This window comes from Hemiscyllium ocellatum, chromosome 25 (assembly GCF_020745735.1).
Source record: "Hemiscyllium ocellatum isolate sHemOce1 chromosome 25, sHemOce1.pat.X.cur, whole genome shotgun sequence".
Lineage (NCBI taxonomy): Eukaryota > Metazoa > Chordata > Chondrichthyes > Orectolobiformes > Hemiscylliidae > Hemiscyllium > Hemiscyllium ocellatum.
In genome coordinates this window covers 54,493,196-54,518,981 of record NC_083425.1, presented here as the reverse complement: position 1 = coordinate 54,518,981, position 25,786 = coordinate 54,493,196, and the positions used below count along the sequence as shown (strand labels likewise).

General features: G+C 47.3%; 1 protein-coding gene across 1 annotated transcript; it reads right to left on the bottom strand.

The window, feature by feature from the left end:
• Positions 1-8,879: 8,879 nt before the first annotated feature.
• LOC132827869 (HUWE1-associated protein modifying stress responses-like) lies at positions 8,880-21,919 on the bottom strand. Its single transcript, XM_060844624.1, has 4 exons — positions 21,601-21,919; positions 17,911-17,997; positions 12,294-12,566; positions 8,880-10,174 (listed from the first exon to the last, which is right to left on the bottom strand). The coding sequence occupies exons 1-4, from the start codon at positions 21,812-21,814 to the stop codon at positions 9,936-9,938; spliced, it is 813 nt and encodes a 270-aa protein (XP_060700607.1). The 5' UTR covers positions 21,815-21,919; the 3' UTR covers positions 8,880-9,935.
• Between the last annotated feature and the right edge of the window lie 3,867 nt (positions 21,920-25,786).

Here is a 25,786-nt window from a genome sequence, read left to right as displayed (position 1 = left end):
TGAGGAATGCTGACCTTCAGGTTTAAACCCACCACCAGTTATCTCCCTCTCTTGCTCTCGCTCTCTAGTGGAACAGCAGTCCTATAATCTGGTAAAACTTTATTTAGGTTTCTATCTTATAGGATTGCAACCTTTCCCCGAGGGTAGAGCAGCAGGGGACCAGCCTCTCCTGAGTTGAAGTGCCCTAGGCGATTCCTATGTCTGTCTTGGTGTCAGGATCTCCACAATGGTCCTGATAATAGTCTGGGCACAATCCCAAAGTAAGTCCAATCTCCAAGAGAATGTGCTCTTGCATTTGCCAGAGATGAAGTGTCCACAATAATCAGATTACTTACAGTGTAGAAACAGGCCCTTCGGCCCAACAAGTCCACACTGACCCGCCGAAGCGCAACCCACCCATACCCCTTTACCTAACACTATGGGCAATTTAGCGTGGCCAATTCACCTGACCCGCACATCTTTGGACTGTGGGAGGAAACCGGAGCACCCGGAGGAAACCCACGCAGACACAGGGAGAATGGGCAAATTCCACACAGACAGTTGCCTGAAGCAGGAATTGAACCGGGGTCTCAGGCGCTGTGAGGCAGCAGTGCTAACCACTGTGCCACCCACTTTTTAGCAGAGGATGGTTTCGATTCATCGACCTCTGGGTTATGGGCTCAGCACGCTCCCGCTGTACAGGCAATCAATTTTTCAATGTATAATTTCAGTTACATCACACTGTAAATATTTGCTATAAATTCTGTGTTAGGATTGAGCCCTCCACTATCACCTGATGAAGGAGCGTCGCTCCGAAAGCTAGTGTGCTTCCAATTAAACCTGTTGGATTATAACCTGGTGTTGTGTGATTTGTAACAATAATGAACAACAGCGCCACTACGTGGATCTCAGCAATACTACAACCAATGCTGTATATGTGAGATGGAAATAAACTTGGACAGTATTTTACTGAGGTTTTCCAGCTTTAATTGAAAGATTAATTTCATTTCTTTCCTTTAATATAATAAGAATAAAAACACTGTCCCTTTCAATTTAACACGGACTTGGCTGACAGATAGCGCCCCGACATATTAACTCGAACTCAGCAAAGACTGAAAGAACTACAGATGCTGCAAATCAGAAACAAAACCAGAAATTACTGGAAAAGCTCAGCAGGTCTGGCAGCATCTGTGAACGGAAATCAGTGTTTACGTTTCAGGTCCGGTGACCCTTCCATCTCTGAGGACCCTGAAACGTTAACTCTGATTTCTCTGCAAGTCCTGCTGAGCTTTACCAGCAACTTCTGTTTGTACCAAACTAGATGTGAAGGACAATGAAGACTCAGACACATTGCTGTGAGTCTGGAGTCACGTGGAGACCAGGCAGGGTAAGGGCTGCAGATTTCCTTCCCTGAAGGGCATCAGGAAGACAGGTAAGGTTTTACAATAATCCAGTGGTGTCTCACTCACCACTGCTGCCAGGTTCCACCTTTTTTAAGCGTATTTAATTCAGCAAACTTAAATTCCCTCGCATTTGCTAAGGTGATTTGAGTGCAACTCCAAATGAATAACTCTGGCCTCCAGTCTCAGAAGAAGGGCTCTAGTACATTGACGACTGAGATGTTGAGGAGTTCCTTCACTGCACAGGGCCCTCGAGATTGGGTCATTAAAAGACTAATGTAGACCAAGCAAGGAGACCGCGCAGAACTGGGATCAGTGGGTATCAGGAACACATTTTTCACCAGTTAAGACTCATACCTGACACATAGGAAGATGGTTGTGGTTGTTGGAGGTCAGTCATCTCAGCTCCAGGACATCTCTGCAGGAGTTCCTCAGGGTAGTGTCCTAAGCCCAACCATCTTCAGCAGCTTCACCGATCTCCGTCATTCCATCATAAGGTCAGAAGTGGGGATGTTCACCAATGATTGCATAATGTTCAGCACCATTCAGACACTGAACCAGTCCGTGGCCAAATGCAACAAGATCTGGACAATATCCAGGTTTGGGTTGAGAGGTGGCAAGTAACCTTTGAGCTGCATAATGCCAGGCAATGACCATCACCAGTAAAAGATAATCTATCAGCCCTCAACATTCAATGGCAATACCATCACTGAATTTCCCATGATTACTGTCCTATCGTTGATCAGAAACTCAACTGGACTTGCCACACAAACATATCTGCAAGAGCAGGTCAGAGACTAGGAACACTGTGGCTGGTAACTCCCCTGACTCCCCAAAGCCTGTCCACCATCTACAAGACACAACTCAGGAGTGTGATGGAGCACTCCCCACTTGCCTGGATGGGGGCAGCTCCAACAACACTCAAGGAGCTTGACACTATCCAGGACACAGCAGCCCCTGCTTGATTGGCACCACATCCACAAGCATCCACGCCCTCCAACACCCACGTTCAAGAGCAGCAGTGTGTACTAATCACAAGATGCACTGCAGAAATTCACCAAACATCCTCAAGCACCACCTTCCAACTCTACTTGCATCTAGAAGGACAAAGACAGCAGATACCTGGGAACACCACCAACTTCAAATTCCCCTCCAAGCCACTCACCATCCTGACTTGGAAATACATCGCCGTTCCATCACTGTCGCTGGGTCAAAATCCGGGAATTCCCTCTCTCAGGGCATTGTGGGTCAATCCACAGCAGGTGGACTGCAATGGTTCAAGAAGGCAGCTCACCCCCACCTTCTCAAGGGGGCAACTAGGGACGGGCAATAAATACTGGGCCCAGCCAGCGACACCCACATCGTGTTTAATTTTAAAACACCCTGAATTCGAATGGAATTGGAAAGGCGATACAGAGTGTGGGGGAAGACTCCATAAACATCTTCTTTCATTCTCATACCTCAGAGAGTCCATTAAAAGACAAAGACCTGCATTTGCAACTTTTCAACTGGAATAGTCCGAGAGGAACAGCCACCTTGGTGTAACATTGTCCTGAAGAAGGGCTTATGCCCGAAACGTCGATTCTCCTGCTCCTTGGATGCTGCCTGACCTGCTGCGCTTTTCCAGCAACACATTTTTCAGCCCTGATCTCCAGCATCTGCAGTCCTCACTTTCTCCCTGTAACATTGTACACACAATGAATGGTCTTGCTACACTATTGAGCCTAGAAGCCATTAAAATGACAGGACCCTGTGTAAGTGTCATGTCCATCCTCAATGTCCTGATTATTCTGTAACGTGAAGGTGTTGATCATCATCTGTATATTTCACTATTATAGTGCCATTCACAGTCACAGTGTGCCTTACAGATATTTATAACCAATGAAATGCCTTTAAAATGTTGCCACTGTCAGATACAATATCAAGTCTCCTGTATACATCACAGTCAAACTGTGTTGAGTATACAAATGTCATGAAGGTATTAAGATTCAAACATTTTTCTCTCTCACTGGCATTCCCCACATGACAACCTGCATCCATCTCCACACGTTCCTGCTGAAAACCAACACTGAACCTTAGAAACGATCCTGGGCACTGCCCCTCTGTTCAGTTGGATTCCCAATTCTGCTCCTTGTCTCCAGTATTTGACATCAGGAGCCCACACAAAGCTGTCAAACTCAGTGCTGAACCCTCCAGTTTCTAGCTCAAGATTCACAGCTTCTCAGATCGAGAATTGTAGTTGTCTTTGTTTGGAAGATTAACTTCCTGCCTTTCCTCTCAAGTGGTTTACTCTTAATTGAGATTAAATTCCACCAGCTACCCAGGTGAGTTTTGAAGCCATGCTCCCTCAGCATTGGCCGGTGCTGCTGGATGATTAGCCCATTGGCAATACTGCTCCAACAACATCTCCCCTTAACCCAGCTCTCATGAGTTAAGGACCAACATTCCTTTACCGAGATGTTTGTGAGTATGTGTGTGAGAGATTGTGTGAGAATGTATGAGTGTGCACATGTGTATGACAGAGTATGTGCTGTGTGTGTGAGCGTTTGTATGTGACAGTGTCTGTTGGAGTGTGTGTGCCAGAATGTGTGGGTGTGTCTCTTAGTGTGTGCATGTGCATAAGTGTGTGTGTCTGTAATGTGCACATGTGAGAGTCTGTGTGAGAGTTTACATGTGTATGAGAGTGTGTGTGCATGACAGAAACAGTCTCTCTCTCTCCCTGATTGTGTGCATGTGTGAGAGAAGAGTGTGAGAGTGACAGGGGGGTTTTCCAGTTTGCACACAGTCATGGTGGCCTTTTTCCAATTCCCATGGACGGATGTTTAATGTCACTTACACTGTTGTTATACATGGAGCATCCCAATTCATAACATCGAGATCCCGTGCAGTAAATAACTGAACACATCTTGGTGAACAAACGATCAAAGGGGCTTTATAAAAAGCATTCCCCTCATTCCTGTTTCGATGGGTTGTTGAAGCAGTGATGGCTAAATGGTGCTTGCTGCTTTGTCACACAGGGGAAACAAGAATCTGTTACAACTTTTGGAAGGGCATTGGGTAAAGCAAAGAGTTGCAGGGCCATAGGGAATGAGCAGACCAAAATGGGCAGCTCTCAAGGAATCAGCACAGACGTCACGGGCTGAACAGCCTCCTCTTGTTCTGTAGGATGTTTGATTGCAGAATACGGTAATCTGAGATGCCACCTGTGAACATGAAAGTATAGAAAGTAAAACCAAAACTCCAAGTTCCACCTGATCAAAAGGGAACACCATTTTCTTAAACGTCAGGCTGATTTTTTTCAATGAAACTTGAGCAGGTAGAGGGGACCAACTTGGGAATATGTTTGAGTCCCAGGTTCCCACCCCACCCCCACCTTTACTACGAGTGCTCCCTGCTCAGGGGATCAGAACATATGAGTGTAGAAGTGTCTATAACTGAGTGGGCCATTCCCCCCTCACTCACTCTCAACATATACTTTTTCCAACTCATTCAATGTACACAATTTCCCACTCTCTCAACATTCCCTACACACTCACTCAAAACACAGCTGGAGCAGTTCTGGAATCCACATCACAGGAGGGATGTGATAGCACCAGAGAGGGTGCAGAAGACATTTCCCAGGATGCTTACAAAAACAGAGACTGCCGGAGAACTCTAAAGACCTGGCAGCATCTGTGGAGTGCAGGCAGAATTCATGTTTTGGGTCCAGTGACCCTCTTCAGAGCTCAATCTGGGTGTTGGCTTGTGCTGCAGTTTCAGTTACGGAGGGAGATTGGACAGATTGGGGTTGTTTCCTTAGAGCAGAGGGGACGTGAATGAAATGTGTAAAATCATGACAGGTATAGACCAGGTAGATTGGTAGATGGAGAATCAAGGACTGGAGGCGGGGGGCATAGATTTAAGGGAGGGGGCAGGAGGGTTAAAGGAGATGTGAGGAACTGAAATGCAAGGAGTATAGGGTAAGGCAGATGAACTTATGGCTTGGATTGGTGCCTGGGAGTATGACGTTATTGCAATCTCAGAGACTTGGTTGAAGGAAGGACATGATGATTGGCAACTAAATGTTCCAGGATATAGACGCTTCAGACAGGACAGGGAGGGAAGTAAAAAGTGGTGGGGGGGTGGTGGTGGAGTTGCATTGCTGGTCAGGGATGATATCTCGGCTGTGCTAAAGGAGGACACTATGGAGGGCTTGAGCAGTGAGACGTTTTGGGTGGAGCTGAGAAATAAGAAGGGTGCAGTTACACTGTTGGGGTTGTATTACAGGCCTCCCAACAGTGAGCGTGAGATAGAAAAACAAATAGGTAAACAGATTATGGAAAGATGTAGAGGCAAACAGGGTAGTGGTGACGGGAGATTTTAATTTTCCCAATATTGACTGGGTTCAGTTAGTGTCAGAGACCTGGGTGGGGCAGAAGTTGTAAGAAGTGTCCAGGAGAGTTTTCTAGAGCAGTGTGTCTATAGTCCGATGAGGGAAGTGGCCATACTGGACCTGGTACTGGGGAACGAACAGTAGAAGTTGCAGTGGGGGATTTCTTTGGGAACAGTGACCACAATTCTTAATACACGTAGACAAAGAGTACTAAACTGGGCCACGGCTAATTATATTAAAATTAGGCAGGAGCTGGGAAATGTGGATTGGACACAGCTATTTGAAGGGAAGTCCACCTTTGATATGTGGGAGACTTTCAAAGATAGTGCAGGATAGACATGTCCCTTTGAAAACAAGGGATAGGAAAGGCAAGATTCTTGAACTGTGGATGACAGGAGAAATTGTGCGACTAGCCAAGAGGAAAAGGGAAGCGTACACAAGGTCCAGGCAGCTAAGAACAGAACGAGCCCTGGAGGAATATCGGAAGAGTAGGGCAAGTCTTAAACGAACAACCAAGTGGGCTAAAGGGGCCATGAAATAGTTTTAGCGAACAGAATTCAGGAAAATCCCAAGGCATTTTATTCTTATATAAGAAACAAGTGGGTAACTAGAGAAAGGATTGGTCCACAGAATTCCTAGAGGCCTGGCACTCCAACCACAACGCCATAAACAAACACACAGATCTAGATATCATCTATCAACCTGTCAGAAAAAGAACAGGAAATGACATCACCACAAACCCCTGGAACCCCATCCAGGAGAAAGATATAAATAGAAAGCAGGAGACAACAGCTTCGCTTCACTTGGAGGTCGCCACTGATGATGTTACCTAGCCAGGTAATGAGACGTCTGGATATCAAACCTACAGCCCAGCGAGCAAACCTACACCCTAAACCATGAAGGGTATAGACAGGGTGGATAGAGATAAGCTTTTCCCCAGGGTGAAGGATTCAATAACGAGAGGTTATGCTTTCAAAGGTGAGGTGAAAAGTTTAAGGGGAATATACGTGGCAAGTACTTCACACAGAGGGTGGTGGGCATCTGGAACACGTTGCCAGCAGAGGTGGTAGAGGCAGGCACGGTAGATTCATTTAAGAAGCGTTTGGAAACACACATGAGCAGGTGGGGAGCAGAGGGATACAGATGCTTCGGAATTGGGCGATAGGTTTAGACAGTGGATTTGGATTAGCTCAGGCTTCGAGGGCCACAGGGCCTGTTCCTGGGCTGTAAATTTTCTTTGTTCTTTGAAACAAAGAACTGCAGATACTCAAAATCTAAAACAAAAACAGGAAGTGCTGGAGAAACTCAGCAAGACTGGGAGAGAGAAAGACAATGAACATTTTAGAGTTCAGTGACCCTGTGACAGAACCTGTAGGTACCACCACAGCTGCCCTTCACCCCAGATGGAGTATGAACCCCTTATCCAGAAGAGAATGGTCCCACCGAGCAGCCAAAGAGGCTGATGTCTTACCAACTCATTAACTGAACGTGCCTTAACACTCCTATGCAGTATTTTACTGGTCAATGAACTGGGGAAGGCAAGACCCTAGTCGCATTATCGCTGGATTTATTAATCCAGGGAATTCTATCCCACCATCTGCTGAGGTGGGATTCGTCCCTGGCTTCCTAAAACATTACTTGGTTCTCAGAATTAATAATCTGTCACCTCCCTGATGGAATACTGCCTGAATTGTTAACTTTGGAAAATTAACATATCTACTACCTTATTAGTCACCCCTAAACGTTTATGATGATGCCCATCATGAAGACACACATCAGCCTAAAGCTCCATTAGTTTGCTTAGCAGAATTTTCTTGGTGATTATAATTTTATTAAAGTTCACCTTCCTCTTCCTCTGTAGTGAAGGCAGAAGAAATATATTTAAGGTTATCTATTAACCTTCCATTCTCTAGAGAGAGAAGCAACTTGTCGACTCTTCCTTTTCAAATACCCCCACAAAAATCTCTTGCGAGTTTTTACTTTCCTGGTTGACTTCTAATCTCTTCCTCCTGATTAACCGTATGCCCTCTGCTGCCCTTGATACTCTGATCTGCTCCTGACTGTGGCAGTTACATGCGACTTAGACTTGATGCTTTGCCCAAATTCTTTCCTCACGGACGACGTATCCTCATGCTGTGTGGACCCTTTGTGCTGAAACACATCTTTAAACAAGGGTCACTGCCGGTCTTTTGACCTATTCTCTGGCCTAGAATGCTATCTCACAACAGCTAGGGCAGCTTTCCCAGCCCTTACTTGGGTTTAAGATACCAGGCACAGACCTGATCTCTTCCCTTTGAGATATTTTGGGTGCTACTACCTGGGGGAGGGGGGCCTTTACTCAGACGTCATTCATATTACACAATGCCAAGTGTTATGTAACTCTACTGTCTGGTTAGTTCAACAGGGTTTCTTACAGCAGTACAATCTCAAAAGCATTCACAAATGTTTGATTCAGGATCCTGCAGCCAATCTGATTGGTCAGTTTACTTGAAGTTAGACCTCCCTTTATCACAGCAACTGACACTTTTTGTATATTATGTCTCACAACGTAGGGACTATTCAGGGGTTTGCAGACCACTCCCATTAGGGATTTCTTTCCATTTCCTCACCTTTATTCGAAGTGATGCTACATCCTGACCTCCTGGCCAAAGTCATCTCTAACTACTGCATAACGTCATCCTTTACTGCCCCTCCACCTTGACCTAGCTTCATGTTCCTCTTCAATGTTCAGGACCAAGTCCTTGTCATACTACAGCCACAATGGCTGTCGGAACATATTTAATTACTTCAGGCAATGCTCTCACTTTGTTCTACTTGGTCATGAATGCTGCACACGTTTCACATTTGTCTGTGTTGGCGCATTCCCATTGCTTTGCACCCTCCCAGTTGGGAATGCCATCCTCCCTGCAAGGTTTCAAGGAGAAGTCAAGAGAATGAGAGCACCTCCGCGTGGGAACACTCAGCCCCACAATGACAGCGGTATCATAGAGTATTCCTGTGCTGTCTGCTGCAGCAGCCCACAGGTTGACATTTACTGGGCAAACGGAGGGGTGGAGGAGAGGGGGCTGAGTGGATGAAAAAAAATGTTGAGAGACAGACAAAGACACACACAGGAGACAATGGAAAGATTTGTTGCTTCCATATTTACTGGATTCATAAGTGTGATTAGCCAGAACATTGCAATTGAAAGTTTTGCACAATTCAAAACAGGCATGATTAACATCAGGAACCCTTTCACAATCACTTGACCCTAAGAGACCAGGATAATACTACTGTCAGCAAAGGAACATTCACACACACACGAGTCAGATGACCTTACAGTCATATGTGCTGTAACCTTAAAGGCTGTGAATAAATTGCGTAGCCTTTATGGTGCAAGATCAGGGCAATGTGGCTTAAAAGACACTGAGGGATTATGGGCAGAGCAGGCACAGACTGAAGCTACCCCTTTTACTGACATGCCAGTATTGGGAAATCATTGGTTAACAATATGGTTACATGCGCAGTTACTGCAGGGCAGTGGCCAAACAGTGACTGGTGGTTTCTGTCACTCCTGTGTTAGGAGACAAACTGGTGCCACATCTAAACCTTTCACGGCAGAACATGTGGGGATGCTAGCGATGGATCAAGTTCCAGCCATCGTAAGTGCCCTACACGTCCTGGGTCACTGACAATAACAAACCTTGGAAAGATGCTCATTATGTTTAAGGACCAACTACCCCATGGGTAAAACAGACCAACAAATGACAGTAAGGTCAGAAGGCAGGCACGCAGCCCAGTGCACGGGTACCAAGATCCACAGAGGGCCAAGTAACTGAGAGACAGTTCGTTACAAACAATTATCAAAAATGACTGTTAAATAAAGTGCCAAAGAAAAAAATTACAAAATGAAAATTTAAAATGATATAACTGAGCCATGTAATGCAGAATGCAGGCAATACTTAGATCAAAATCATAATGCCCTTTAAAAACCCACTTTGATGTTGCATTTTCAAGTACAAGTGTGTGGCAAAATTGAAGTAATCACAATACGTTTTTATTTCATAAACATTTGCTCCAAATGTTTGGCCAAAGGTTTACACGTTTTTCTTTTTTTTGGTTCCTACTATTCCCTGCTTCACCTGCCCGGCTGCCGGAAGTGCAGGATTACCTCCAGCTGTCCACGAATCCGCTCCGGCGCCGGTTCATAGCATTCGGCTTCGCTTGTGACTGGGTGACTCGGTGATGATGTCGCTGCATTGAGCTGGAGCCCGCTTCCTGGAGCTGTCCAGATGGTGAGCCATCTCTTCAGCTATAAAGCTATTTAAGTCCACGTCCTGCAGGCTGCCACGCCTACGCACTGAGGCCGAGTTACTGCTGCCGTGTGTCGGGGACCCGGGTGTTCCTGAGCGCACACTGACGTTCGCCATGGCACCACTGAGGCCTGTGTGGGGTGGGGTAGAGAAACAGGGACAGCAAGTCAGAAGTGACCTTTGGAAATCTCATCTCAATTCTCTCCCTCAACATACACCGGTCTTCAGGCAGCCCTGAGAATAGGACAGAGCTCTCTAACACAACAGCACTATGGATCAGTCAACCCCAAAGAAAAGTGTGGGAGAATGGAGTGAGCCAAATACATAATCCCCGAAGTGAGGGGGGGGCAGAGAGGTAAAGTTTAAAAAGACAACCACCTTGTGGTTTATAACCAGGATCAGTGTACAAGTGATGAGAATCCTTCACCTGTCAAAGCAAGTCAAATCAACACAAGGTTACTTCTTTAACTTGGTTCAATACGGAGAGATCCGTTACAGAGGACGTTAAAACCAGAGAGGTTTCAGTGCAGCATTACCAATGAAGGGAAGCTATAGTTATCCCAGACTGAGATACTATCACTGTTTCCCAGCAGCAACGATAACAGTTAACTGAGTTTTTAAAATTCAGAAATGGACGCTGAGGCAGGATTTTGGTTAGGGAACGGGGGACTGAAAGGATGTGAATTACAGAATTTGTCACAGACAGAAAGGGGGAGCACAGCAGCTCAGTGGTTAGCACTGCTGCCTCACAGCGCCAGGGACCCGGGATCGATTCCAACCTTAGACGACTTGTGTGTGTGGAGTTTACTCATTCTCCCTATGTCTGTGTGGGTTTCCTCCGGATGCTCCTGTATCCTCCCATGGTCCAAAGATGTACAGGTCAGGTGAATTGACTGTGGAAAATTGCCCCATAGTGTTCAGGGATGTGTGGGTTATGTACATTATTCAGGGGAAATAACAGGGTAGTGTAATAGGGGACTAGATCTGGGTGGGTTACTCTTCAGAGGGTCGGTGTGGACTTGTTGAGCCAAATGGCCTGTTTCTACACTGCAGGGAATCTATGATAATACAGTGAAAGCAAAGATCATTGCAGTTTTATAAGAGATAATGAATAAATATTTGAAATGGAGGGAGATGCAGGACTGTGGACGGAGAAGGAGCTCCAGGATTACATTGGGAGTACTTTAGACAATAGGCCTTTTGCACTGTACCTCTTGTTCACCATCACTAAGTTATAAAACACAATGGAAACTTGTAAATTCTGGTCTGGGGTGGGCTGCAAGGGTTGATAGATACTAGCCTGGCCTCCCTCCAGTCAGTCAAGGAGGGGATTGCCACCACTCTTCATTCCTCATTGCCCTTTCAGCTGCTCATGTTGGTCACTAAAGCCGGAGGGAATCGAGCAATAGGAAAGAAATCCAGGCCCTACAATGAAGGCCACACCCAGAATACGATTGAAGGAAAAACCTGGGCCCCATCACTGCCTGAGACAGGAGACTTGGGAGTCCCTCTCCACCAAACCCTTCCCCCAGCCCATGCCGAAAATAATCACCTTCATCTCCATCTCCTGCCAGATGCCATCCGTTAGATGCTCCCTCACAAGCATCAGGAAGGACTAATATATAACTGTTTCACTCTGAATGATTTCGTGGAAGGGAAGAGTGTCAATAAAATTTAAAAGCAGGTCATGACGTGGGTTAATGTTGCAATGAAATGCCAGTCGGTATTATCACACACGCAGGCTGATGGTGGCCATTTCAGCTCAGAATAATTAATTTAAGAAGTACCTTGTCTCTGATCTGACCCTGATTAACGAATTCACAATGTAGAATCTGACGGATAGTTGGATTATGTGCGCGCGCGTGCACATGGACAGGGTGGAAATAGACAATAAAGGTGGAGCTCAGAATGCTGGGAGCTGTTCAGAAATATTCACGGTGGCTTTTTAAGAGGCCAAAGACAAAGACAAAGAGAGTGTTACTACCAAGCGATGACAGAATATTGAACAGTTAGGAACAAAATAGGAGAGAGGAAGGCAAAGCTGAGTGTGTGCATGGCAGTAATGCACAGGAGGCCACACAGTTCAGGGTGGAGAAATACAGCAAGGCTTGAGGATCAAATGAGTCTGAAGGGACATGAGGAGAAACAATATCACGCTGTGCAATCCCAGTGTATAACCTCACTTTGCAAAATCCACCTGGGGATGAGCAGACATCAGTCAGGAAGCAATCAGAATAATCTCTCAGTTACCATGCACAGCAATGGCATCAGTAAATGCCTGCAGGTCACCCTCAGCAGTCCTGTTTGAATCTTCCTGTGCCAACACAGAGGAGGGAATGTTTAGCCGAGGTGCCAGTCTGCTGTTCCTGGACGGGGGTGACTTCCTGCACAAGAAGCTGAGCAGGTCCTCGCGGTGGATGATGTGTCTCCTCTTCTTCACCCAAGCCAGCATTTCCTTGTTTCTTCTCTGATAACCTGCCTGCACGCCCAGATCCAAGCTCGCTCGATAGGCTTCAAGCCCATCTAGGGATGCAAAGGTGAAACGTTAGGCCAAGAATGAGTGCCGTAGGCTGCAGCCCACCCAGACAATTTCTGCTCCAAAGGACCACAGCCAAAAGAAAAAAAAATGAGTACAGTACACACATACTCTCATTCCTGCAACAGAACACAGCAAACTGGCCAAACTGAATGATTCAAAAACAACATTATAACGGAGATGAAAACTATCCCTCAGACATTCCTAGCACTAGCCAATTATTCAAAATTGCTGATTTTCCAGAGATCTTTGAGTTTAATTGTTCGCTATACAGCAGCACAGACAAGATATGACAGGATAACGGATTGCGAGAGAACATAAATTCCAGCGTTAGGGCAGAAGATAGGGCTGTTAATGGTGCATGGATTCAGAGAAGGGATACACAAGTCAGTATCAGAGAGATCTCAGAAGGTCATAGATCTAGAGGACATGAAGGCATGAAAGGAAAGGTCTAAGGAGTGATTTGAAAACATAACTGAGAATTATGATAGTTTGCTGGACCACTGTGGGTTAGCAACAGCAAGATTGATGCAAGGACATGACTAACAGAACTTTGATTATTTCACATTTTCATAACACAGGGAAGATAGGACACTGGCTGAGACAGCATTGAATAGCCAAGTCTAAAGCTAACAAAGACAGATGAGCGTTTCAGTAACTAAAGGCAGAGACAGAGTCAGCTGATGGGAGAGATCGAGACAAGTTGTCCTTGCCAAAGGAGTGGATATGGAACTGAAGAAGAGGAAGTCAAAGATCATTGAGGGGGGCACTGGTCTGGAAAGGTGAGGGGTCAACAGCAGGTTTTTTGAGGAAGCGAGTCCGAGCCAGAGCAGATTTGAAGAGAGAACTATAGGCAATAACGGCTAGGGAGTTGGGAGATGGCAGGTTCATAAGAATAGGATTGAAGGAGAAAGGGCTGGGTCTCATGGACGAGAGGTCAGGGCATGTGTGGATATACAAAAGAAATTAGAGTAGTTAGCCTCGACCAGGCACAGCTATAACATTTAAGAAATGAGGTTCCAGTGGGCTGGCAGGAGGAGAGAGCGAGCGAGCGTGAGAGTGAGCGAGAGAATTTCAAACTCCTCACTTTCAATGGATGCAAGGTTTCAAGAAAACACAAATGTATGGCAGAGCTCATTCTTATGAGAATGGAAGAGTGATCAGTTACAGCAGAAAAAGCACAACTTTGTAATCCTAAGAGATCCAATGGAAGATGACCACAAGACTCCCTGAAATTGCTCTACTATCCTTGACCAATCTTCTGAATGTCTCCCTAGTTTGCTGTGCCCACAGCCTGGCTGAGCTTTCACACCTTCCTGCTCAGTGCCCTTCCTCATTTGTCTCCTAGATATCCCTAACTGGGGGTAGGGGGACAGTGTCTCAGCCCCTTAAGAATCTTAGTACATTTCAGTGAGATCACCTCTCAGTCTCTGAAACGCTCCATAGCATTGCTTCAAGTTACACAGCTGAACATCACAAGGAGCCTTCTCAACCCTGGTGCATACTCTGGGATCCTTTGCCACTTGCCCAATGGTGCTAATATCCAAAACTCGCTCAAGTTTTAAAGATGACACTTGGAAGTGGGGAAAACATCCTCTCACCTCCCAGAAAAGATCCGTGAATGGTTTTAAAACACATCCTTGATGAAATTTTCCTCAGATTTATGAATTAACCCCACCCATTTCACAATGCCAGATCCCAAATAACTATTCCTAGCTGGCCCTAGAAGCTCTTGTGAATGCATTCTACAAATTCACCATTAAATTGCCCAGTATATTTAAATCCCCCAATGACAATTGCCTTGCTTTTATTAGAAACTCCAGATACTTCACATTCATTCAATAGTTTCACTACTGTCACCAGACTGACAAACCAATTCCAGAGAATGACGACTCTTGTATTCCTAACCCCAACCCAAAGGGATTATTCTTCCGAATCTTGTTACAAAGTGGTATCTCATCCTATTATGATTCATTCCCCTCTTCCGTTCAGGCTGAATTTTAACAATGTTGTGGAGCCTGGAATATTTACTTCCCAACCTTGGCCCCTTGCAACTATGTCTCTGTCTTGGCAAACATGAACAAACCCAGTGATCTCTCGCTCTGCTGTTAGTTTTTTCCTTACTATGAATGCTCTGTAGATTCCAATGCAGAGCCTCGAGTTTTATTTTAACCACCCGACTGTCGATCTAACCTGCTGATAAATGACTGACGTTGCACTGTCACTTCCTGGCCCATTTCCCCAGATCGCTACACTACTCTCCAAACCTTCTGGGTTTTCTTTAGATTGTAAATATCCTTTGACCCGACTCCTTCCACTGCTCTGAGCTTCAAGCTTGGTGCTCAAGTTGACAGCACAGATGCTGGCCTGGGAATATGTGGAGTCCATATTATGGTATTTGTCCCTTAATGGGCACAGGGAACCCTCCCTATCTTTTCACACCACTGACCCTCATATTCAGATCTCTTAACTGTTTAAACCTCCAGCCATTTGCCTGCAGTTTAAGATGTAACCCAGATGTTATTACACAAGGCATCATAATATGCTTATTAACTTCAAAATCAACTTCCTCAAACTTGCTTAGCAGAACATCATTGCTGCTTTGACCAATGTCACTGGCTCACAAATGGACAATGCCAAATGGATCCTGCCCTTTTCAAGCTCTTCTCCAACCATGCCAAGTTCTTTGCCCAGTGGCATACAGGCAATAACAACCCTCAGAACAGCAGAGAACATTAAGTACTGCCCTGGACGACAGTGTTACATGTCACCAGCACCAACACACTCCTCCCCGCACTGGAATGGCTCTCTGCAGCACACTGCACTGATCAATGCTCGCCCATCTTGCAATCCTGCAGGTCAAAAGCAACACTAGAGCTCATCACGAACAGACAACTTTCAAGTTTACTCCTCTTGGATTCAAGGGATTGGGAATGAAGGTCATTTTTACACTCAAATCAAAAGTGACTAGCAGTGGAGCAATTCAAAAACATCAGAAAAACCATGCACATGCAGACCTGCAATATGACTATGAGAATCACAATGCTTAGTAGGAGGGCAGGCCATTCGGCCCATTGTGCTTTCATCAGGCAAATATTTCCCTCAAAAACCTGTCACCCATCACACGGTTTCTTTTTAAATTCTAATCCAATAATCTTGAGTGCTTCAATTGAACCTGCCTTTACCACAGTCCCTGTACACCTCCATCCCCCATCACGAAGGACTCAAAGCCCTCCGCTTCTTCCTTTCCTGCCGCACCAACTAGTACCCTTCCACTGACACCCTCCTTCGACTGACTGAACTGGTCCTCACCCTGAACAACTTCTCTTTCCAACCCTCCCACTTCCTCCAAACCAAAGGAGTTGCCATGGGCACCCGCATGAGCCCCAGCTATGCCTGCCTCTTCGTAGGATATGTGGAACAGTCCATCTTCCGCAACTACACTGGCACCACCCCCCACCTTTTCCTCCGCTACATCGATGACTGTATCGGCGCTGCCTCGTGCTCCCACGAGGAGGTTGGACAGTTCATCCACTTTACCAACACCTTCCATCCCGACCTCAAATTCACCTGGACTGTCTCAGACTCCTCCCTCCCCTTCCTAGACCTTTCCATTTCTATCTCGGGCAACCAACTCAACACAGACATCTACTATAAACCGACTGACTCCCACAGCTACCTGGACTACACCTCCTCCCACCCTGCCCCCTGTAAAAATGCCATCCCATATTCCCAATTCCTTCGTCTCCGCCGCATCTGATCCCAGGAGGACCAGTTCCAATACCGAACAGCCCAGATGGCCTCCTTCTTCAAGGACCGCAGATTCCCCCCAGAAATGATCGACGATGCCCTCCACCGCATCTCCTCCGCCCTTGAGCCCCGCTCCTCCAACCGCCACCAGGACAGAACCCCACTGGTTCTCACCTACCACCCCACCAACCTCCGCATACAGCATATCATCCACCGTCATTTCCGCCAACTCCAAACAGACCCCACCACCAGGATATATTTCCCTCCCCTCCCCTATCAGCGTTCGGCAAAGACCACTCCCTTCGTGACTCCCTCGTCAGGTCCACACCCCCCACCAACCCAACCTCCACTCCCGGCACCTTCCCCTGCAACCGCAGGAAATGCAAAACTTGCGCCCACACCTCCTCCCTTACTTCTCTCCAAGTCCCGAACCAACCAACCCAACCACCCTGTGGCTCAACACTTTAACTCTCCCTCCCACTCCACCGAAGACATGCAGGTCCTTGGACTCCTCCATCACCAGAACATAACACCACGACGGTTGGAGGAAGAGCGCCTCATCTTCTGACTGGGAACCCTCCAACCACAAGGGATGAACTCTGATTTCTCCAGTTTCCTCATTTCCCCTCCCCCCACCTTGTCTCAGTCGATTCCCTTGAACTCAGCACCACCCTCCTAACCTGCAATCCTCTTCCTGACCTCTCCGCCCCCACCTCCACTCCGGCCTATCACCCTCACCTTGACCTCCTTCCCCCTATCACATCTCCATCGCCCCTCCCCCAAGTCTCTCCTCCCTACCTTTTATCTTAGCCTGCCTGGCACCCTCTCCTCATTCCTGACGAAGGGCTCTGGCCCGAAACGTCGAATTTCCTGTTCCTTGGATGCTGCCTGACCTGCTGTGCTTTAACCAGCAACACATTTTCAGCTCTGATCTCCAGCATCTGCAGACCTCACTTTTTACTCGAGGACTTTACCCCAGGCAGCATGTTTCAAATCCTAACCACTCACTGTATGAAAAGCTCTTTCTTACATCACCGTTGCTGTTTTTGCATCCGTGCCCAATTTTGTTCCTAATGTGAAAGGCTAACACTGTGAATTTATTCCCCCTTCCCCAGCTGCCTTGGTAAAAGGTGAAGCACCAGGCAATGGGCTGGCAGTGGCCATTAGCTCATTCACAGCTTTGTTGGTGGGTGGCAGAAATCCTCCAAATACAATGCTTGTATTTATTGGTTCAATGTCTTAAACAATTGCAGCAAAAAAGTCCTAATTTCTTGTGGCTTGAACTCTGCTTTTGGCAACACTCATTGGCCATGAAGCACTGGGTGACCTCCTGAAAACGAGAGACGCTTTATCAATAGAAATTCTTGGGCCGGTCCTATTTAAAGTTTGATTGTCTGATAAAGAGACTAAAAAAAGAAATTGCCTTTCAAAATGTGCGGACCTTCAACATTCAAGCAGAACGTGCCCCTTAACCCAAGCATAAAACATTCCACTCAGCTCTGAAGGAACCGGCAGCCGTATGGATCCATGCGGCACTGTTTGGGCAATCGCACCAACAATTAGAGGGAGTCAGTGACGTACCTTTATATAGACAAGTCACAGAAGTGGCTGCTGCCTGGAATGGCTTCCACAGGCTCTGAATACCCAGCTGCTGTTCATATACACGATCTGAAAGAGGCAACATAATTCCTTAAATTGGAACTCTCAGCCACAGTGCAGTCCTGCCCCGAATGCTCATGAAAGACTGTTACACTCAACCTCATTCAAACCACCAGTACCGAGCAGCCCAAGTGCCGCGATAAAAACTTTCCAGAAAACAAACAATTGGACTGAAATAAAACAACTCAATAGCCAGTTTCAATCAAATTCATTATTCACAAATTCTCTCATGGAATCATGTTAGGTACTTAAGAAAAATATGATAATAGACATAGGAACAACCATTAAAAATATAATGATTTTTAAGCAGTGTATCCCAGTGTTATAGGGACAGATCTGTACCCATCAGTAAGGTGAGATAGCAGCAGACTCACTAGTATTGTATGACCATACCTTGACCTCACATCATGCCAAGTAGAAAACACACCCGATTGTAGGTTTGCTCGCTGAGCTGGAAGGCTCATTTTCATCACCATACTAGGTGACATCATCAGCGGGCCTCCAGTGAAGCTGTATCTATCTAGATAGATCTTAAATGACACTATCATACCGCTGACAACGTGTTCCAGGCACCCACCATCCTGTGCAGTTGAAGTAGAATTTTCAAAATATTTTGAAGGCAGAGGCGTAGGTTCTTGACAACTATACAGATGAAAGGTTAGTGTGGGGGGGGGGGGGGGGGCGGGGAGATCAGCCATGATCTCATTGACAGTGCAGCAGGTTGACAGACTTAGACTAACCTTCTAAATCATATGCTTATATACACAAAAGTGGTGCATATTGAGGATGATGACAAATGCCTGTCTGTAGATCCAGTGGTTAACACAGACCATGATAAACATGCAAATTAGAAATGGGTATTGGAGACCGCAGCCAACAGAACTGCGTGTAAAACACTGGGCATCCAGGACTTTGGCAGCATGGTGACATACTGGTTAGCACTGCTGCCTCACAACACCAGGGACCCCAGTTCAAATCCGCCCTTGGGCAACTCTCTATATGGAGATTGCACAATCTCCCAGAGTTGGAGTGGATTTCCTCCGCGTGCTCCAGTTTCCTCCCACAGTCCAAGAATGTGCAGCTGAATTGCCCCATTGTTTCTGAGGATGTGCAGGATGGATGGGTTGGCCAATGAGAAATGCAGAGTTACAGAGATGGGGGGGGGGGGGGGGGGGGGTGGATCTGGGCGAGATTCAGAGGATTGGTGTATGGGGCTGATTGGCCTACTTCCACACTGGAGGATCCTATGCAGAAAGTGAGGACAGTAGATGCTCGAGATTAGAGTTGGAGAGAGTGGTGCTGAAAAAGCAAAGCCAGTCAGGTAACATCGGAGGAGCAGGAGAATGGACATTTTGGGCTTATGCCTGAATTATCAATTCTCCTGCTCCTCGGATGCTGCCTGACTGGCTGTGCTTTTCCAGCAACCCACTCTTTGACTCTGTAGGGATTCTATGATTGTTTCTGATATTATGTGCATCGGAAGCCGTGCTTGACAATTTGGTCTCTATCTACACAGTGAGTGTGCTGTGAGCCAAGCCAAAATGAGAGAGGCCTTATCAATGAAAATTCTTGGACCACTATTTAAAGTTTGATCCACTGACAGACTGGCCCAAAATTTTCATTGCTAAGGCATCTCTCACCTTGGCTTGGCTTGGTTCGGCTCACAGCACACTCACGTTGTAGTTACAGACCAAACTGTCAAGCACAGTTTCAGCTCCTGAATATAAAGTCCAGGATTTCCTGAGGAAAGTGTCAAGTGCTGGTGTTAACAGACATCTCCCAGTCCAAATGATTTGTCAATATTTGGCCTGCACATCACGCAAAACTAACAAACCATTTAGGCATTAAAAATTACAAAAATACATTGTTGATAGATGAAGTCATTAGACAAAACTGTGATACTTGCTAACAAAGGGGAAAGCAAGGACTGCAGATGTAGGAGATCGGTCGAGAGTTGGTGCTGGAAAAGCACAGCAGGTCAGGCAGCATCCGAGGAGCAGAAGAATCGGCATTTCTGACATCAGTCCTTCATCATTGATTGCTGATAAATGGATTATGCCAGAAACGCAGATTCCCCTGCTCCTCAGATGCTGCCTGACTGGCTGGGCTTTTCCAGCACCTCACTATCGATACTTACTAACATGTTTCAGAATGTAGGGCAAAGATGATCATTTGAAGATTGGTCATAGATCAGCCACACCCTTGACTGTGAAAACAGAACTTGGGATACAATGGGCTGAAGTAGCAGGTATTCCTCTCCTAACCCACCTTATCCACATTGGATCATATAGATGTACAGCACGGAAACAGACCGTTCAGTCAAACCCGTCCATGCTGACCAGATATCCCAACCCAATCTAGTCCCACCTGCCAGCACCCGGCCCATATCCCTCCAAACCCTTCCTGTTTATATACCCATTCAGGTGCCTTTTAAATGTAGCAATTGTACCAGCCTCCACCACATCCTCTGGCAACTCATTCCATACATGTACCACCCTCTGTGTGAAAAAGGTGCCCCTTAGGTCTCTTTTATATCTTTCCCCTCTCACCCTAAACCTATGCCCTCTAGTTCTGGACTCCCTCACCATAATACACTCTGCCCACCTCTGCTGCTCAGTTGGTCATCTCTCTGGCCTAACGCAACTCTTCCATCTTTTATATCCCCAACTCCCCTCCTTACCCACTCTCCCACGCGACTTACATCATCCTGAGTCTTTTTCCACCCCAGTCCCATCTCTCTCCCTCCACCCACTGTCTCGTCCCTCACCCAGATTTCCCTACCCCAGACCCCATTCCTCTTTCTGCCAAACCAACCCCTGACCATTTCCATCTCCTGCAGACCCCAGATCTCTTTCTGCCCCCGCCCCCACCACCCCAAGTCTCTCCCCTTCCCCACCCGAGGGTCTCACCCACCCCAGGTCTCTCCCCTCCCCCCCCACCCCAGGGTCTCTCTATCCCCTTTCCCCCCACCCCCACCCCAGGGTCTCACCCTCCCCAGGGTCTCTCCCCTCCCCCCCACCCCAGGGTCTCACCCTCCCCAGGGTCTCTCCCCTCCCCCCCACCCCAGGGTCTCTCTATCCCCTTTCCCCTCCCCCCCACCCCAGGGTCTCACCCTCCCCAGGGTCTCTCCCCTCCCCCCCACCCCAGGGTCTCACCCACCCCAGGTCTCTCCCCTCCCCCCCACCCCAGGGTCTCTCTATCCCCTTCCCCCCACCCCCACCCCAGGGTCTCTCTATCCCCTTCCCCCCACCCCCACCCCAGGGTCTCACCCTCCCCAGGGTCTCTCCCCTCCCCCCCACCCCAGGGTCTCTCTATCCCCTTTCCCCTCCCCCCCACCCCAGGGTCTCACCCTCCCCAGGGTCTCTCCCCTCCCCCCCACCCCAGGGTCTCACCCACCCCAGGTCTCTCCCCTCCCCCCCACCCCAGGGTCTCTCTATCCCCTTCCCCCCACCCCCACCCCAGGGTCTCTCTATCCCCTTCCCCCCCCCCCCACCCCAGGGTCTCACCCACCCCAGGTCTCTCCCCTCCCCCCCCCCCCCCCACCCCAGGGTCTCTCTTCTCCTCCCCACTCCCCCACCCCCCGGGGTGTCTCTCTCCCCCCGACCCTCCTACCTTTGTAGAGCTGGGCGATGGCGGTGGCCGAGTTCTGGAAGCACAGCCACAGCCGCTGCCTCTGGGCCTCGGCCTCGCTCCCCCCGGGGCCGCTCTCAGGCCCGGCCTCCTGCCTCTCGTCCTCCTCCAGGCACTGCCGCTCCCAGCCGGACAGCCAGTTTTCGGGCCCGTGCCCCGCCATACCGGAGTCACTAGGAGCCTTGGCCTCCTCCATGGGCGGCCCTGCACCGCCCGGCTCCTGCTCCTCCTCCCCGTCCTCTTCCTCTGCCTCCCTCCACCGCCGCTGCCGCCGCCGCAGACCAGCCGCCACACTGCGCCTGCGCCGAGACCCCGGGGACCTCCTCCAGCCGGTGGCCAGGCCATTGCGCCTGCGTCCTTCACTCACACCGGAGCTCAGGTTCACTTCCGCTCCATCCAGCGGCACTGCGCAAGCGTTATATCCCCGCAGCGTCGTTGGTGTCGCGGCTTCCTCCGAGTGCGCAGGCGCCATCTTCGCGTGGGACTCTGGGAGTTGTAGTTGCTTGGCTGCGCGACGTCAAGGCGTCCACTATGGCCACGTGACACATCTGGCCCAATGAGGATGGGGCGATTGTGCCGTCAGTTGCTCAGATGTGTATACCCGGATGTTGAGCCTGTTTGTTCTGCTGAGGGATGATTGTCTGTTGGGGCTGGAGTCCTGAGCTTTAAAAGCTTTTTCATCCATTAATGATGTTTTAATTTATACTGCGCCGAGTTTATTCACCCTGTAAATTCCCCTCCGAACTTGGGAAAATATATTTCTATCTCTTCAATCTCATTGGGTGAAAGTCCCTCACTTCCGGTATGACATCACCCAGGGTGCAGCCACAATGGGCTGAATGGCCTCCTTCTACACACTGTGTGATTCTCTGAGCTGCTCTGGTTCAGGAAAGCACCTCAAGGGCAACTGGAGATGGCCCCAACCAGCAAAACCCATCTTTTGTGAAAGTTTTGAACCCTCAGATCTCCAAGGGAACCTCACACCCAATGAAGTGGATCCAGTTGCCTCATACTTTACAGCTTAAGTTTCAAAATCATCTCATTCTCTTCCTCTTTTCAGCCTGACACAAAAACAAAAAGTGCTGGAGAAACTCCGAGGGTCTGTCAGAAGTGTAGAGAGAAAATCGGAATTGGTATTTTGAGTCTAATGACCCTTTGCTCATTCCTGAAGAAGGGCTCATGCCCAAAACATCGACTCTCCTGCTCCTTGGATGCTGCCTGACCTGCTGCGCTTTTCCAGCAACACATTTTCAGCTCTGATCTCCAGCATCTGCAGTCCTCACTTTCTCCTTTAATGACTCTTCATCAGCCATGATGTGGAGGTGCCGGTGTTGGACTGGGATGGACAAAGTTAAAAATCACACAATACATAGTCCAACAGATTTATTTGAAAGGACAAGCTTCCGGACCGCTGCTCCTTTGTTAGGTAGCTACCGAAAGCTAGTGCTTCCAAACAAACCGGTTGGACAATAATCTGGTGTTGTGTGATTTTTAACCTTTTACTGGTTAAGTTTTGTGATATGTTTATATGTTTCTTTGTAACTTATTAGTTAAAAGTGTTCATGGTATTCTGATAACCATGAGAAGAATCTCTGAAATTATTGCTAAGATAGACACTAATTCAAAGCTTTTCAACTTGCACTCATCAAGGCGAGGACACAAGATACAATCTGGGACACCAATTTGGACAGTTCTCATCCTGTTGTTGATATCCTTACATTGGTCTTTAGTGTCCTTTGTCTCAGGTATACAAATAATTACTTGGTAAATAAGCTTCTGCATTTCAGGGTTGGTACGAGCAGCAAGTAGCTTTAGCTGAGTCTAATTCTGCTTTAAAAGCATTTTCATCCACATAATGATGTTTTAATTTATGTACAAGTGTGTATTCTTTCCTGCAGTTCTGTAACATTAATACTGGATTTAGTCTTTCCACTTTCCTTTAAAACATGCCTTTTCCCTTTTTTAAAATTAGCTTTCCTACTGGTGCAATGGACTTGGCCACATCTTGGCGAAAGTGAGGACTGCACAGATAGAGTCATAGAGATGTACAGCACAGAAACAGACCCTTTGGTCCATGCCGACCAGATATCCCAACCCAATCGAGTCCCACCTACCAGCACACGGCCCATATCCCTCCAAACCCTTCCTATTCATTTACCCATCAAATGCCTTTTAAATGGTGCAATTGTACCAGTCTCCACCACATCCTTTGGCAGCTCATTCCATACACGTACCACCCTCTGTGTGAAAAAGTTACCCCTTAGGTCTCTTTTATATCTTTCCCCTCTCACCCTAAACCTATGCCCTCTAGTTCTGGACTCCCCAACCCCAGGGAAAAGACTTTGTCTATTTATCCTATCCTCTATAAGGTCACCCCTCATCCGCTGATGCTCTAGGGAAAACAGCCACAGTCCGTTCAGCCTCTCCCGTAGCTCAGATCCTCCAACCCTGGCAACATCCTTGTAAATCTTTTCTGAACCCTTTCAAGTTTCACAACATCTTTCCGATAGGAAGGAGACCAGAATTACACGCAATATTCCAACAGTGGCCTAACCAATGTCCTGTACATCTGCAACATGACCTCCCAACTCCTGTACTCAATACTCTGACCAATAAAGGAAAGTATACCAAACACCTTCTTCACTATCCTATCTACCTGTGACTCCACTTTCAAGGAGCTATGAACCTGCACTCCAAGGTCTCTTTGTTCAGCAACAGTCCCTGCTGGAGGTTAGAATCAAGATTAGAGCGGTGCTGGAAAAGCACAGCAGGTCAGGCAGCATCTGAGGAGCAGGAAAATCGACGTTTCGGGCAAAAGCCCTACATCAGGAATCCTGCCTGACTGACTGTGTTTTTCCAGCACCACACTCTTGACTCTAATCTCCAGCATCTGCAGTCCTCACTTTTGCCTGGAAGCAGGATCCAGGAACCTCTGACAACTCAAGAGAGCTGATGTGTTCAATGAAACGACAAGTGATTGTATGTAATATTTGTAACATGCCATATTGCATGTAAGAAAAAGCAAACTGTATAAAGCTGAAAATGAATTCACAGTCCTGCTGTTGTGATCATCATTTAATTACCAATACACACTAATTTGCTACACTTCACCATTTTCTTGTCATGCTGTTAACAGCAAAGTGACAACACGGGCAAGTGAGAGGTTTGAGGGGGAGCTGCAGTGCGATTGCAGAGGAAATGCTGTCAACTGATGGAATCTTCTTTGGACGACCTTCCTCCACCCCCGGATCTACCGACCATCGTCATCGATGAATGTCAGTCTCCATTCGTGATCACATGGGTTCTCTGCACTCAGGAAGTTAAAAATCCTCGTCTATCCACTGCACAAGTGTATTCAGATCCTCAGGGAGGGATTCTATCTTCACTGGAAAAAGCTGCAGGTTGTAAAAAACAAAAGTGTCTCTAAGCTGCTGTGTTTGATTTGTAAAGATGTGTGTGAAGTTACTCCCCCCACCACTTAGAAGCTGTTCATGCCACATGCCAGTCAGGTGATAAGGTGGCCTTGGGAGGGAGTGACAGGCTTTGATACCAGGACCCAGAGGTGATATCAGGCAGTCAGAAGCTCAATGTCTGACTTATAATAGAGATTTGTAGCCACTCAAGATTTGGCGATAATTCTGAAATATATTACTTCCTGGGAGAAAGAATTCTGACCTTCAAAAATGTAAAGTTTCGATCAGATTTAAGGTGAGTGGGGGTGTTAGGTTTCTAACTTGGCCAGACATCTCAAACATATAGCAACTGGATGCGTCGAGTGACAGCCCCTTATCAAGAACCCAGTAGCTGCATCCCTAATATTCTGCCCCTAAAGCCTTGTTCTAATTCTAAACCCTGAAACTTATTTGCTGAGCCACAAGTTGTTGTGCTGCAAATTTAGAGTAAACCACCCACACGATCACTAATTACTCCAATGTTAAAATGTACGTGGCTGTCAGTCTGTTAGAGAATATGCCATTCCTCCTCCTGGCCGATTATCCAGCAGTGTTCAAACTGGCAACAGTCAGCAGTGCACAGCACTGTGTGCTAGAACAACCTCAACTCCTGCAGTCTTCCCACATCACTGAACTCCCTTATCCCTGGTGCTGTCCAAACCAATCTCCTCTGCAGCTTTTTCCATCGTCTAGTATGAGATATCCCCAGAATTATA